We start from the raw sequence: 15,136 nt of genomic DNA, 5'->3' as shown, positions 1-15,136 counted from the left end.
AGGTTTAATTCCCCATCCAGGGCATGAACCTGGGTTACAGGTTTGAACCCAGGCCCCAATCAGGGTGCCTATGGAAGCTAATCAATCAATGTGTCTCTCACACATCGACATTTCTCTCTCCCTACCTTTACCTCCCCTTCCACTCTAATTCATGTGTAATTTTACCAAAATGTTATTATACTGCTTTTTTGCTACACCTTGATTTTTTAAAATAGTTTTATTAAGATATAAATTCAGATACCATACAAGTCACCCATTTAAAATGTACAATTCAATGGTTTTTGGTACATTTCATTATAAATTTTTTTTATGCGGTAAAATACTTAAAACATAAACTGTGCCATTTTAACTACTGATATAAAATTCTGTGGCATACAGAACATGGAGGCAGTCCTCACCAGGACCTGTTAAGCAGCCAGCCTCCATTCCCCTCCCCGGCCACCTCTCCTCTGCTTTCTGTCTCTAACGTGCGACTGCATTATTTTTAAACTCTCCCCATAACCTCTGGGTAATAAGGTTGGTCCCAGGTTTTGCAACTAAAATAGACACCACTGGGCATGTACCAAGAGGAGGCTTTCTGCAAGGCATTTCAGCTGTCGCAAATCAGAGAGGTAAAAACCACCCATCTGAGAACACTGAGCTAGAAATAAGTTATTACAATTTTAAGGAAATAATTTCTCTGTAACTAGTACAATTCATAGAAATATAGTCTAGAAACTCTCAAGCCCACTGGGATAGTGTACACTGATGCTCAAATAACACCACCTGTGATAGCAAAGATCTGAAAGTAGGTCTTCACCAACAGAAGAATGGACACACAAATTGTGGTATTGTCATAAGATAGGACATAGCAGTGAAAATTAATTACCTTAAGCCACAAGGGAAAAAAAGGATCAATCTCATAAAAATATTGAGTGAAAAAAAGCAAGCTCAATAGAACATATGTGGAATAATACCATTTATGTAAAGTTTGAAAATATGCTCAACAATACCAAATGTTGCTTAAAGATATATACATAAATGATAAAACTATCATATTTGAGATAAGGGTCCCTGAAGGAAGGGAGGTGAGGGGTTATTGCCAAAGAAGACACAGAGAGATTTAACGATGTGGACAAGGTTTTGTTTGGAATGCTGAACACCACATATTATTACTCATTTTAAACATTAATTTTAAAAAGTAAAAACAAGAAAAGTTGACAATATTGGGACAAAAAGACACTCAACTAAGAAAAGTGTCATCATTTCAACAGCACAGGAACTTTGAGATGTTTGGTAACCCTTTGCTTTGAACCAAGCAGGAAGATGGATGTTTATCGTTGTCAGTCTTTTCAGAATCATTTTCTAACATAAAACATATTTCACTGACCATCTTTTAAGAAGATGAAGTGATACCACACAATCTGTGTTCGCCGGCAGTTCGTCTTTCTTCTACTCCCCCAAACTCAGGTCTAATACTCTCCCTGTATTGCTGCACGAGCTCTGGAACGGGCTGAACTCCTCCCCGACTCCCCACTGCCCTTCTCTTGACTCCCAAGGTCCTTTCTGTGCAGCCCAGTCCAGCTTCCACGTCCACCAGGGGCCAACACTCAATGTGAATGATTTTGTCAAATCTTTCGACAGCCCTCTCAGGTCAGTCACCAAGAGTATTATTTGTTCACAGAAGATGAGACAGGCTCAGAGAGGGTGGGCATGTGGTGCTAGGGGTGGATGTGAGCCGGGAGCTCACCTCTTTGCAGTGCTGATCCTTCAGTAGGTCTCGGAGGGTGCGGTTGGTCTCCTCAAATGTGCTCAGCTTCTGCAGGAGAAGTTCCTTCTGCCTCGTCAGGGTGTTGATGTCCGTACAGGTCATTTGTTTTTCCTGGAAGACAGCAAGAAGCCTTACATGGTGCAGGGAGAGAAGGGAGGAGCTGGCAGAGGCAGGCCACACCAGGACTTAAGAGGTACTGGTTGGTGCCCGGCAGCCCAGCAAAGACCTGGGCTGTGTACAGGGTCAGGATGGCAAGGACAGGATTCCTGGAGGTCTTGGACCTGGAAGGGTGGGCAGGATCTGAGCCTGCCGACAGCGATAGCGGGAAACTCAGCGTGGGTGAGTGCAGTCAAGGCAAGCTTCTTAGAGGAAGCAGACGACACCACCTGGTGGTTGATACTGTATTTGCAGGAATCAGATGGTGGGGTGATGCCAAGAGACCCATGACGAGGTCTCCTCAGAGGCCCTGGCCACCAGAGGTCATCCTTAAGGGTCTGGCCCTGGACCTGAGGGTGGGGGATGGGAACTGAGGAGTTCAGTGTGCCCTTCCCCCGCCTGGAGATGTCATAAAGTCAGCCTGATGACTGCGTAAAGCCCCCACCCTCACTTGTGGCTGCCCCCTCTCGGGGCCCAGTCGCAGGGCTAGGTGGCTCTGCCTACCACCCACCGTCTTCAGCTTCCCGATGGTATCCTTCAGGGCCATGACTTGCTTGGCTGCGGCAGCCCCATCCATTTCCGCCTCCACCAGCTTGGACATGAGGCACTCCTTCTCCTGCTGGAGGTGTTTCTTCTGAAGCCTGGGGCCAGAAAGGAGGACTCTGAGCCTCTCCAGCCCCAGCCCCGGAGCTCTGAGGCTCGCCTCACAATGCCCTGTGAGCCTCACCTCCTAGTCAAGGAACGGTGGGGGAGGGGGAAGGGGTAGCCCTCTGGTCCAAGTGGCCTAGAAAGACACCTGGGCACCAAAGCAGGGCTTCCACATCAGGTCACATGTGCCACCTACTTGTCCTGCCCCTGGTCACTGCTCCGGCCTCGTAACCATCTTCAGATCAGCTGTGGAGCCCTCCCATCCACTCTCCACACTGGAGTCAAATCTGCTTACAGCATTTCCTGCTTTGAAAATCCTTCCACGGCTCCCTATTGCCCTCAATGCAAACTCCTCCAAGTGGCTGCTAAGAGCCAGCCCCTGAGGAGCTCCATGGCACCCTTGCCCTCTGCCCACCCATCTTCCTCCCTCCGGCCTGCTTTCCCTCTCTCAGTCACAGATGTTCCCCAGCATCCACCTGCCTAACTCCTCGCCGCCTACAGGCCTCCCCTTCAATGTCCCTTTTCCCAGAGGGTCCCTCTCCCTGAGGAGGCTGGAGTCCAGGGCGGGCCTTACATGGTGAAGTCCTTCTCCTCCTTGATGCGCTCGATGTTGTGCCTCAGCACTGTGTTCTCATGCTCGGTCTCGGCCAGCTCGTGGGCCACCTCCTCCAGCTCCTCCTTCCGCTCCTCCAGGAACCTCTTAGCCATCTGACGCTCACCCTTCTGCATCTTGACCTGTCCATGGGCAGCAGGTGGGGCCACTGAGGGGCGGCCCCTCCTTCCTGCCACATGTGAGGCCCACCTAGTGACAGCTACATAGGTACTCAGTGCATCTGGTGAAATCTTAGCTCGTTGTCACAAAGACTCAGGGAAGACACTATTCCTCTCATTCCCTCATTACTGAGGAGACCGAGTACAGTCAGCCCGAGTGGTCTGCTGGGTGGGGAAAGAGCCAGGCTATAAGCCGTGGTTCTGCTGGAGGGAGGTGTGACAGAGGCCCCTGTGCTGTGGCTACGGCGGAAGGAGGGACTGTTGCCAGGCCGCCCGCCCAGGTTCTCCCGGAGGGCCCAGGGCCCCGAGTGCGGGGGGCCGGGGGGGGGGGGGTTAGAGGCACAGGCCACAGTAGCAGTGGAGGCCTGGATTTCACACCAGCAACGCCAACTTCCTGGCTAGGGGCCATGGTCTTCCAGGCTGTTTCCGTTCCCACTGCCGCATTCCACCCAGACACCGTCCAGCAGCTGAGGACAATCTCCCTGCACTTCATTTCCCAAACAGGGACACGTCTACTCCAGGTTCCTCGGTGGCATCAGAGGCCGCCATCCACACAGAGCACCAGGCCGGTCAGGGCGGCCGGGCTACGTGGGCTAAGTGTTTGATGGACAGGGATCCCAGGTCCCCGATTCGAATGCCAGGGTCACCCGAAGTTCTGGGCAGAGCTGCGTGGGTGGCCTGCAGAGAGGCAGCCGGAAGGAAGTGCCCACCAGGGACACACCTCAAAAGTGCCCAAATGTCCCACACCACCTCAGGGTCCTAGCTGTGCCAGCCTCCCACACCCCTCACCTCAGATTTGAGACAACCGACTGCGTTCATTAGACTGTCAATCTTCTTATCATAATGGTTCATTTTACAGTGACCCGAGTCGTCATCCTCTGTAGAGAGGTCGCTTAATCGCATTACCGAGACCAGCTTTTCTGAAGACGGCGGCGTAATCTCCAGGCAGTGAGGTGGATTCTGATGTAGAGGAGGGAGAACACAGGAACTCATGAGGCAAACCCACAGCCATCAGCTCCACCACACCTGGTTGTCCCCAGGCAGGAAGAACCAAAATGCTAACGGGCCAGCCACAGGGGCCCCAGGAGTCAAAATCTGCCATACCTACTTAATGGAATGCCACCTATCCCTGTATAAATGTTTTTGAATATTTTATAACACAGAGATCGTATTTAAAACAAAGAATATAAAGTGCCAAAAACCGTAATTTCTACAGTTGGCAAATGTTTGGGGCAAGAAATGTTTTCATATACCTAGAGTAGAAGTGAAGTATGTCAAAAGTTTTTTAAATGAATATGAATGCCTAATAGTAGATAGTTGTAAAGGTAACAAATCTTTTATAAAAGACATTTTAAGTAAGGGAATTTGAATATTCACCAGATATGATACATGATATTAAGACATAAAGTTTTTAGGAGTAATAATTGTTATTTTGGTTATATAGAAAAAATGTTACTAGAAATACATACGGAATAATTAATATGGTATGCTGTTTGGAAAATACTTAAATACATCAGCATAAAATATTTTAAATGCATATTCCCCTCAGAAGAGTTTATGCAAAGCTGTATAATGCTTTGCTATTAAGACTTCAAAAAAGAATATTATAATCTGGGGGTCCAGGATTTGCATGGGTTTTTGATAAATTGAACTTGACTCATTCTACAAATTTATTCTGATGCATTAAGTAGCTGCTGTTTCTCATTATTTATGTAGTTCTTTGCTCCTCTTTTTTTAAAATATATTTTTATTTAAAAATTCAGAGAGGAAGGGAGAGGGAGAGATAGAAACATCAATGATGAGAATCATTGATCGGCTGCCTCCTGCACACCCCCAACTGGGGATGGAGCCCGTAACCCAGGCATGTGCCCTTGACCGGAATTGAACCTGGGACTCTTCAGTCCGCAGGCTGACGCTCTATCCACTGAGCCAAATTGGCTAGGGCTCTCTGCTCCTCTTAAACCACTGTTGGCTGACCTTCTGTGCCAATTCCAGGAAAAGAGGATGGGTATCAGGAGTAAAAGGTGGTATACAATAAGAGTGTAACTGTTAGATTAAACAAGTAGGACTCATTGAGTACAATTTAAAAAACGTATGTGCCGCCCTGACTGGTTTGGCTCAGTGAATAGAGCGCCGGCCTGCAGACTCAAGGGTCCCGGGTTCGATTCCGGTCAAGGGCATGTACCTTGGTGGCGGCACATCCCCAGTAGGGGGCGTGCAGGAGGCAGCTGATCGATGTTTCTCTCTCATCGATGTTTCTAACTCTCTATCCCTCTCCCTTCCTCTCTGTAAAAAATCAATAAAATATATTTTTTAAAAAATGTATGTGCCTTTGGTTCCAGCAATTCTATTTATAGGGATTTATCAAGAAAATGAATCAGTATTTAAATTTAAGGCAAGGATACAGATAAATATATGACAATATAGTATTGTTTAAATACGTAACAGTACAAACATACAAATAATAGAATACTGCCTTAAAAAATTAACATGCGCCCTGGCCGGCGTGGCTCAGTTGGTTGAACGTTGCCCCATGTACCAAAAGGTCACTGATTCAATTCCTGGTCAGGGCACATACCCAGGTTGCAGGTTTGGTCCCCAATTGCTAGAGGCAGCCAATAAATGTTTTTGTCTTTCTCCCATCCTCTCTATCTCAAATCAATAAAAACATAACAATTAAAAATAAAAACCACTAACATAATAACAACATGTAATGGAAACATAGTTAAAGTACATTTTTAAAAAAGGATGCTGTGCCCGGCAGGTGTGGCTCAAGGGAGTGAGCGTCACCCCTATACACCAAGAGGTTGCTGGTTTGATTCCTGGTCAGGGCACAGGCCCGGGTTGGGACTCCATCCCCAGCAGGGGGTGTGCAGAGGGCAGCGATGGATGTTTCTCTCTCTCTCCCCCTCTCCCTTCTCCTCTCTCTCTAAAATAAATATTAACATATTGTTTTAAAAAGGATGTTGTACAATAATTAAAATATAATCCCATTGTTACAAAAATTAAAAATGAGTCAGTTCATAAGACAAGATCAGGAAGTTGCAAGTGACATAGGTCATTTTAGGGTGGTGGGATCATAGGTGATTTTTAGTTTCCTCCTTAATTTGGGTTTTCTAATTTATCAACAATGACTATGCATTGCTTTTATAAGAAAAAATAATTTTTTTAAATATATTTTATTGATTTTTTACAGAGAGGAAGGGAGAGAGATAAAGAGTTAGAAACATCGATGAGAGAGAAACATCGATCAGCTGCCTCCTGCACATCCCCCACTGGGGAAGTGCCCGCAACCCAGGTACATGCCCTTGACCGGAATCAAACCCAGGACCTTTCAGTCCGCAGGCCGATGCTCTATCCACTGAGCCAAACCGGTTTCGGCGGAAAAAATAATTTTTAATATTTAAAAGAAAATCGGAAAATATACAGATAGCATCATTACAATTGAAGTAAAAAAAAACCAAAACAACAACTCTGCACCCTGACGGGGTAGTCAGTTGGTTGGAGTGTCGTCCCATATACCAAGGGGTCGGTCAGGGCACATACCTGGATGGTGGGGTCGATCCCCGGTTGGGGTGCATACGGAAGGCAACAAATCAATGCTTCTTTCACATCGATGTTTCTCCCTCTCTCCCTTCCTTTCTCTCTAAAATCAATTTAAAAAAACCACATACTTGCATGGGTATGGTAAAAGCACCAAAATATTAGTTTTGGGACAGTGATTACCCTTGGGGAGGAAGTGACAGGAAAGGGCCAGAGGGGAGATTCTGGGGAAGCTGGCTGATCTGTGCATGGTAGTATAACCACTACCTCAATCTCGGTAATGGTTGCATGGTATTCCATTGTATGGTTGTATCATAATTTAAGCAAGACCCTCCTGACTGACATTTAGATTGCTTCTGATTTTTCTCTATTACCACTTAATATTTTAAAGTTTAATAGGAGCCAGATTAGAGAAGAATTACAGGCAACTTCCTATTCTTCTGTATTTTCAGTTTTCCATAACAGAAATCGATCCCTTCATTTAATAATAGAGAAAAAAGCCAGACCTTCGTTTTCCCAAAGCTAACCTTATGTATCAAAAAGGGTTTTTAAAAAACTAGAATCCCTACATGCACACAGCAGCTCTGGGTCCATGTTCCGCTCCACCACAAACTTCCACCTCCTAGAGTCTTTTCTCTCTTGTCCAGAACAGAAACGGCCAGGCGGGGGCCTCCCAGGCACACAAAGGCCCCTGGGAGGGGAAAAGGGCTAGCCCAAGTAGCATGAAAGACAACTACTGTTTGAGAGATGACAAGTCACCTCTCTGGGCCCCTCCATTTCTGGATTCTGGGGCCCAGGGCTGAAACAGACAGTGAGCTTTCCGGAGGAGATCATAGTTCTAGCAACTCATGTCAAAAGGACGCCCATTTCCATAGTGGCATATGTTTGTTGTAGACTCTGAAAACTACCATTGTTTTGCAAAGCATTTTAGATAATAAAATATAGTATGCTTATGAAGAAATTCAAGCATGCCATTAAAAATAAACCATTAAAGCCTCCCATACTCCCAGGGTAAGTGAGCACTGCTTAATACTTCTGTATACCCTCCCAGAAAATGCTATGTGCATACAAACATGTCCACACAGACTCCCCTTTCTGGACAAACTGGGCCGCACTCTCTATGCTATGGGCTCTGTGACACAGTATCATGTATAACTACTACCTCAATCCTGGTAATGGTTACATGGTATCCCATTGTATGGATGTATCATAATTTAAGCAATATCCTCCTGACTGACATTTAGGTTGCTTCTGATTGTTCTCTATTACAAACAATGCTGTAGCAAAAACAGCATTTGTACACAGTCCCTGTATGCTTCTGTGACTTTTTTTTTAAATGTGGTTGGCATGGATAAGTAAGCGCGTATCTTATTCTTTTTTCTTTATTGTTAATCCTCACCTGGGGATATTTTTCCATTGATTTTTAGGGAGAGTGGTAAAGAGAAGAAAAGACAGAGAGAAACATCGATGTGAGAGAAACACATCAATTGGTTGCCTCCTGCATGAGCCCTGATCAGGACCTGGGCCGGGGAGGAGCCTGCAACCAAGGTACATGCCCTTGACCAGAATCAAACCCAGGACCCTTTAGTTTGCAAGCTGATGCTCTATCCACTGAGCCAAACCGGCTAGGGCTCTTCTGTGACTTTTAAAAGATAAATTCCTATGCCCTAGCTGGTTTGGTTCAGTGGACAGAGCGCCGGCCTGTGGATTGAAGGGTCCCGGGTTTGATTCTGGTCAAGGGCACATGCCAGGGTTGCGGGCTCCATCCCCAGTGGGGGGCATGCAGGAGGCAGCCGATCAATGATTCTCTCTCATCATTTTTGTTTCTATATCTCTCTCCCTCTCCCTTCCTCTCTGAAATTAATAAAAATATATGAAATAAAGATAAATTCCTAAATGTAAAACTAGAAGCAATGTTTAAATAGATGCTGCCAAGCTATCTCCAGAACAGCTGAATCAGTTTCATGATCCTCTCAAAACTGTCAGAACACTTTTCACTTATTCCCTAGAACCGCCCCCACACTCCAGTAATCTCTTAGGGACAAACAGGTAAATCAGGGAGTCAAAACCATAAGTATGATTAGAAACTTTAGAATAATTACTTTTATTTATTGTTAATTATAGAAGGAATAAGCTTTCAGAAAACTGAATCTTCCAAAATAGATCAGGTATCATCATCTTAAAGTAGCCTGGAGTTTTTTATTTGTCCCAATAATGAGATATCTGTCTAAAACATGACCAAAAGGCCTTGTCTTATCATTTGAGTTTTTTCACTGCAATTGACAAGAATGGGCACATCTGTATGCTGCAGGTGTAACCCAGCGCCCCGCAGTCTGGCATAAGTCTCAATAAACATACGCAGCATGAACTACTGCAGAGACGGATGGACAGGCATGTTGGGGTGTGGCTAAAAAATGACAACAGTTCTCTTGTTATCTTGACAACTAAGTCTGAAGGCACTTATGCATCAGTTCATTCCAAAAGTGGCTTTGATGACACTGGAATCTGTGCCTGGTCTTAACGATGACTACCTCAAAAGAGGCGATGCTTTTCTGGGTATGTACATTCTGGGGTATATGTATATAAATGTATATTCAGTTATGCTCCAAAACTATCAGTCACGTGGGAAAAGACATGTGGCTCCTCACATATAAATCAGAGAGGTCAAAGAGTACGGCTCCTAGAACAGGGGTCCTCAAACTACGGCCCGCGGGCCACATGCAGCCCACCGAAAACATTTGTTTTTTTACTTCAAAATAAGATATGTGCAGTGTGCATAGCAATTTGTTCATAGTTTTTTTTAAACTGTAGTCCGGCCCTCCAACGGTCTGAGGGACAGTGAACTAGCCCCCTGTTTAAAAAGTTTGAGGACCCCTGCCCTAGAATGAGACCCCCTCGAGTACTCACTCCAGCTCTGCTACCTTCTCTGTGAGCCCTCACCGGTCCGGGCCTTCGTTTCCTCATCTGCACATGAGCAGAGCAGGACCCACCACATCTCACTGTTGTGAGGACTGAAGAAGACTCACTTTCAGGGTTCAGCAAGGCTCTCAGTAAACAGGACCTACTGCATGTCTCTAACAGCTACAGCTGACCCTGAGTCATACCGAGTTTGAGGCCTGCTAGATAGACCCTGCCTAGTCCGAGGAGAAAAGCCTGAACAAGCGTGAGCCTACCTCCCACTTGCATCCCACATGCCGGGCAGATGATTTTCCGGGGGGCATCCAAGGTACCTTGGTTTTCACTCGGACACTCCGCCGCACATTCACGGTGTCCCCTTTCATTCCGCGCTTATGAGATTTCTGTGGAGAAGGACAAACCCGAGGTCACTTTCTCACACAGCCGGCTGTGGTGTCTGTCACTCTGATGGATGGCATCCATCTCCAACTCTGCCAGCGCCGCCACTTCTAGATGACAGTCCTGCCTACCTTCTAACCAGGCGACTGACCTCTGAAAGCAAGTGCGTTCGTCTGTCAAACCTTTGGAGTTAGGAGCGCGAGGAGGCTGAGCGGAGCCGTGTCACCTGCTCCACAGCCTTCACCTCGCCCCACTGGCATGCTCCTACCTGGCCGCTGGTCGCTGCTGGTTTCGGGAGTTTTTTTATGTGGACGTGGACAGGGGTGTTCTCATCCACATGAACGTGTAAGGGGGGAGTTGAAGAGCGGTCCTTCATAGTTCGCTTCTGGCAGGCCGAGGGAGACAACACAAAAAAGGTTGATCTGTGGATGAGTAAACTGGGCATAAAACACAGAACTCGCAGCCTCTGAGGGCCGCTGAAAGCCTCGCCACCAAGCGAGCAGGACAGCTACTAACTACTGGCATGCAGGCAGGGACCAAGGCGCAGTGCCGTTCAGCAGGCTCCTGCAGAGATTCCAGCGGAAGGCCACCAGACACACCCAGGTCCAACTGAGAGGAGGGTCTGCAAGACCCGCAGGTTCTACAAAAGAGCCCAAACCCAGACCCCAGGTGCTCTGAGCTGGATCTCCGTCCCAGCCTGCTGGAATGCAGAGCTCTGCCTTGGACTCAGTGCAGCACAGCTGGGAAGCAGACGAATCCTTCTACGTCATGATCTCTACTGGGCATGCGTGTTAGCACAGCAAACACACAAAATGATTACGGGGCACAATAAACCAGGCAGTAGGCAGGTAAGAGACGGTGAAAAGAGAGAGCTGGAGGAAATGCCAAGGTGAGAAGGTTGTATTGATTCTAAAAAAGTATAAACAAGGCAAAACCCCAGCTACATGCCCCTCACTCACCATCAGCTCCTATCCCCTCCCCAATCTTATTTTCTTCTTCTTCTTCATTATTATTATTATTATTTAAATCTGTTCCAAAGACTTCTGAAATTTGTCCAGGTATAAAACAACCTCCTCAACCTGGCAGCCTTACCACAAGCAAAACAACCCCCAAGCGATCAGCAGAATATGCATGCAGGCCCCTAGCAAAGTGCCCGGCTAGAGCGGTGCCAGCCGGTAAGGCAGCTCCTGGAAAAGATGTGCAGAAGCGCTCCTGGCAGGGCTGCAGACTGGAGGGCCGCTCCGTGTGCGCATCACCTACCGTCACGGTCACACTGGGTGCGCCACAAGCTGTCCTCAAGACCTTTTTCTGCGTGAGACTTGTTACTCCGTTCTTCCCACACGATGGAAACCTGCATCCAGGTATAAGAACCAGGTTATTACCAGAAAATTAGGGTTCTTCTATTGCTTAGATCTCCCAAAATTATATACTACATATGGCGGGTAACAAGTTGGCGGCTAGGAGAGCTGGTCTGGAATCACTTGGCTCCCTTGACATGAGCACCAAACGTGCATGGTGTGCCTGGCATTGGGATGGAAAGAGCAGGGGTGGCATTCGCAGGCTGGCCTTTTAACCTGCCATCGCATCACATGTATTGTGACCTTTTGCTGGGAAGCCCAGCTGTCATCCTGCCAGGTGACAAGGAACAGGCAGCACATGAGCAACAGCTGGGGTAAGGTGAAAGGGCCCAGGACAGTGCCTGGGGCAGAGGTGGATCAGGGAAGGGCTGACATCAAAAGACAGAGCAATAAGCTCAGGAACAAAGTCCCTGTGACTCAAATTCATAAAATTAACAGTCAAATATTCAACGGAATGAAAAATTACTAGTTCCCAAAATACCCCACTTGATACTTTTGAGCTCCTAAGAAGCAGCGTTATTTTTGCTTTGGGTTGTTGTTTTTAAATACCATGTGTAATTCATCGTGCTTACACACAAACAGCCCTACCGCCAGATTTGCAAATGTATCGAACATTTAATCCCCCCAATTTGGCAGTACTACATCCAAGAATTCCAGGATGGGAAGGGGCGTGAAAAGTTCATTTGATCCATTCATTTGACAGCCTCCGACAGCCCAAAAATATGACTTTGCCCTCCCCACAAATACCTGGGAAAATAATGCAACATAAAATGCAATATAAAAAAATCTTGAGCCCTGACCGGTTTGGCTCAGTGGATAGAGCGTCGGCCTGCAGACTGAAAGGTCCCAGGTTCGATTCCGGCCAAGGGCATGTACCTTGGTTGCGGGCACATCCTCAGTAGGAGGTGTGCAGGAGGCAGCTGATCAATGTTTCTCTCTCATCGATGTTTCTCTCTATCCCTCTCTCTTCTTCTCTGTGAAAAATCAGTATTTTTTTTTAAAAAAAATCTTGAGCCTTTTAACATGCATTTTGCTGTAGTATATTATACCTTGATTGAAAATGTATGTACTAATCATTTAACCAAGAAATACCAAAATCTAATAGACAGTTGTTTTTTTCCTTCCCCGCTGAGAACATTTCTCTTTACTTGAAGCCAGTAGATTTGGGTCATCTCCCCGCCTGAGCAGCCTTCCCATCAAACCGCTCGGACTCCACCAGCACCTTGCTAGCGGCCACATCCACCTCCTGCATCACTGTCCTGCATTTACACCTGGCCCTCTTTCAAAAAGGATGAGCCCTGCACTCCACTGAGACAACAATGGCGGCCCTATCCCGCTACCAGGAACTGGGACACCTGGGAAGAGAGGGAGGGAGCCGGGCAGAGCGGAGAATGTGTGCATGCATGTGTTTTCCCTCCTTCCCTTTAAAAAACTGATTTCCACATAGTTTGGTCCAGACTTCCAACACACCGCACAGAGAAGCTGAAAAGAGAAGCCGCCTTCCTGCAAGCCTGGCCCGGGGAGGGGCGGGGCCCTGACCACCTTTCCCTGCCCTTGGGCGGAGGCGCCCCCCACGTTGGCAGTACCTGGGGGAGCCGCCTGAGGATGAGGCAGACATGACTAGGCATCAAAGCCGCAAAGGTGGGCAATGGGGTCAGCAGGCTCTGCTCAAGGGGACTCAGAGGGGCTTGTCAATGAGAATCTCAGGGGCCGGGCATCAAACGTCCTCTCTGAGGGGAGGAGGGTGGAAGCTTTGGGGGTGGCAGTTGGATGAAAACTTGGGAGGCGCTCCTCTCTACTGTCCAAGTCGCACAGCAACTGTCCTGCCAAAGTGGGGGGGAGAGAGGAGAGGCTGAGCGACCTGCGGGGCGGCGGGCGGGCGCCGGGGAGTGCGGGGGGCGGACCCTCGGGGGAAAGGCCCACCGCGCCCAGGCCCCACCCAGGAGGGGGGGCGGGGGGCATCAGGAAGAAAACCTGAGGTGCTGGCGGGAGAGAACCGCTAGGCCCCAAGTGGGCCCGAAAGGGCCGCAACCAGCGCAGCGAGCTGGGGTGTGTGGGGAGGTCCGCGGCGGGGCCGGGGCAACAGTCTCCTAGGAGAAGGGGCGTTCCCGGCTGAATCGCCGCCGGAGGGACCAATAGTCTTCCACGAGGGAAGAACGGGGCGGCGGGACGGGGCGCTCGGCCGCGAGTGGGTACCGCCGGCGCGGGAGGGGGAACCCCCTCGGTCGCAGCAGCGGCCGCGGGGATCGAGGGTCCGAGCGAGGGCCGGTTAGACGCCGGGCTGTGCAGGGAAGCGGAGCGGGACCCCGAGCGGGTGGGGGGCCGGGGGGACGGCGCTGCGGCCGAAGACTGGGCGATAACTGCCGTGCGCGGCCCCCGGGTGCGAAGGGCGAACCCGGCGACGCCCATCGGCGGGCCAGGGGGCGGGGGCCGGGCTCCGCCAGCGGAGGGGTGACCACCCACCAGCGGGCAGAAGGGGACCAGTTTCTGCCCATAGAGAGAAGGCGACGCCCTGCCGGGCAGCAGAGGAGCGCGCCGAGCCCCGCCGGTCGCCAGGTGCGGAGGGCGGCCGGCCGGCCAGTTAGCGGGAGGAGAAGGCCCGCGCCGGGGGGCGGGGCGGGGCCGGGTTCCGACGGGAGCGGGCCCAGCGCGCCAGCGGGCTGCCGGCGGGGGCGACGCGGGGGCGGGGGGCAGCGGGACGCGGCCACCCCGGCCGGGACCATCGGGTCCGTGGGGACCGGCCCCGGCGGCGGCCGCGGGACGCCCCTGAGCGCCCTGGGTCCCACCTGCCGGCGGCCTCTCACCAGGAGCGACACGGCTGCGCCCAGAAACGCCTCCTTAAGAAGTCGTTGAAGTTGGAGGCCAGGGTCGTGCCATGGAGACGCCGCGGCGGATGTAGTCCAGCTGCAACGGCGGCTCCTCCCCGCTTCCGCCTCCTTTTCCGACACCCGGTCGGGAGCTCGCCCATTGGCCAGTTCAAACCCCCCGGTGGGCCTCTCGGGTTTCGCCATTTACGCCCGGACCCTGGCGTCACAGAGATGCCCCGCCCGTCTTAGGCGCCGCCTACTTCCGGGCCACGCTGCCCGTCGCCATGGAGACGCGCGACGCCACCGGCGGGCCCTGCCGGGCCGGCCCCAGGATTCTGGCCCGCCGTCCCCCTCCGCCGCCTTTTTGACCCTGCCGGCGGTCCTCCTCGAGTCCCCGAACTCAGAGGGGCGCCAGAACGCCAACCTGCTCCATTTGATACGTTAGTGGCCGGAGCGGCGCCCTGCTCCCGGGAGTCCAGCCCTGTCTCTACCCGGCTGTCCGTCCAGAGATGGAGTCGGCCCCTGCACACCGCCCACTCTCCCCCTCCACATCGCCTCGGTCTGTGTCCAGACAGGAGGGAGGGTCCGAGTCCCTCTTGCTCCTCACGGCTGTCCTGTACACTGACTGCCACTGTGTGTACAGACCTTCTGTGATGAGCTTTTCGCTGAGCCGCCATCTTCTCAACTATGTTTCACTGTCAGCCAATCCTGAGGGGCTGTCACGTGGCTCACGGTTCCGCCCTGGATTCTGGGAGACTTTACCATCCTCAGGGCCAGCCTGGCTTCCAGTTCCTTGACGTGCTCTTCTC

The 15,136-nt window shown here is 50.1% G+C and overlaps 1 protein-coding gene across 10 annotated transcripts in view; it reads right to left on the bottom strand.

Annotated features, from left to right (window-relative positions):
- ODF2 (outer dense fiber of sperm tails 2) overlaps positions 1–14,503 on the bottom strand; it is a 36,306-nt gene extending 21,803 nt beyond the window's left edge. The window contains exons 1-9 of one of the 10 annotated variants that reach the window (XM_059658206.1): positions 14,325–14,464; positions 13,107–13,343; positions 11,423–11,513; positions 10,431–10,547; positions 10,042–10,167; positions 4,115–4,285; positions 3,129–3,289; positions 2,418–2,547; positions 1,730–1,861 (exon numbers count right to left, since the gene is read on the bottom strand). In XM_059658206.1, the coding sequence (XP_059514189.1) occupies positions 1,730–1,861; positions 2,418–2,547; positions 3,129–3,289; positions 4,115–4,285; positions 10,042–10,167; positions 10,431–10,547; positions 11,423–11,513; positions 13,107–13,138 (960 nt within the window). In that variant the 5' untranslated portion in view covers positions 13,139–13,343; positions 14,325–14,464. Of the gene's footprint in view, positions 1–1,729; positions 1,862–2,417; positions 2,548–3,128; positions 3,290–4,114; positions 4,286–10,041; positions 10,168–10,430; positions 10,585–11,422; positions 11,514–13,106; positions 13,344–14,306 lie in introns of all 10 variants that reach the window. The other 9 variants (XM_059658203.1, XM_059658204.1, XM_059658208.1 and 6 more) reach the window with 9 other exon arrangements.
- Positions 14,504–15,136: the final 633 nt, after the last annotated feature.

The sequence above is a fragment of the Myotis daubentonii genome, chromosome 11 (genome assembly GCF_963259705.1).
Source record: "Myotis daubentonii chromosome 11, mMyoDau2.1, whole genome shotgun sequence".
Lineage (NCBI taxonomy): Eukaryota > Metazoa > Chordata > Mammalia > Chiroptera > Vespertilionidae > Myotis > Myotis daubentonii.
This window is presented reverse-complemented; position numbering and strand designations above follow the sequence as displayed.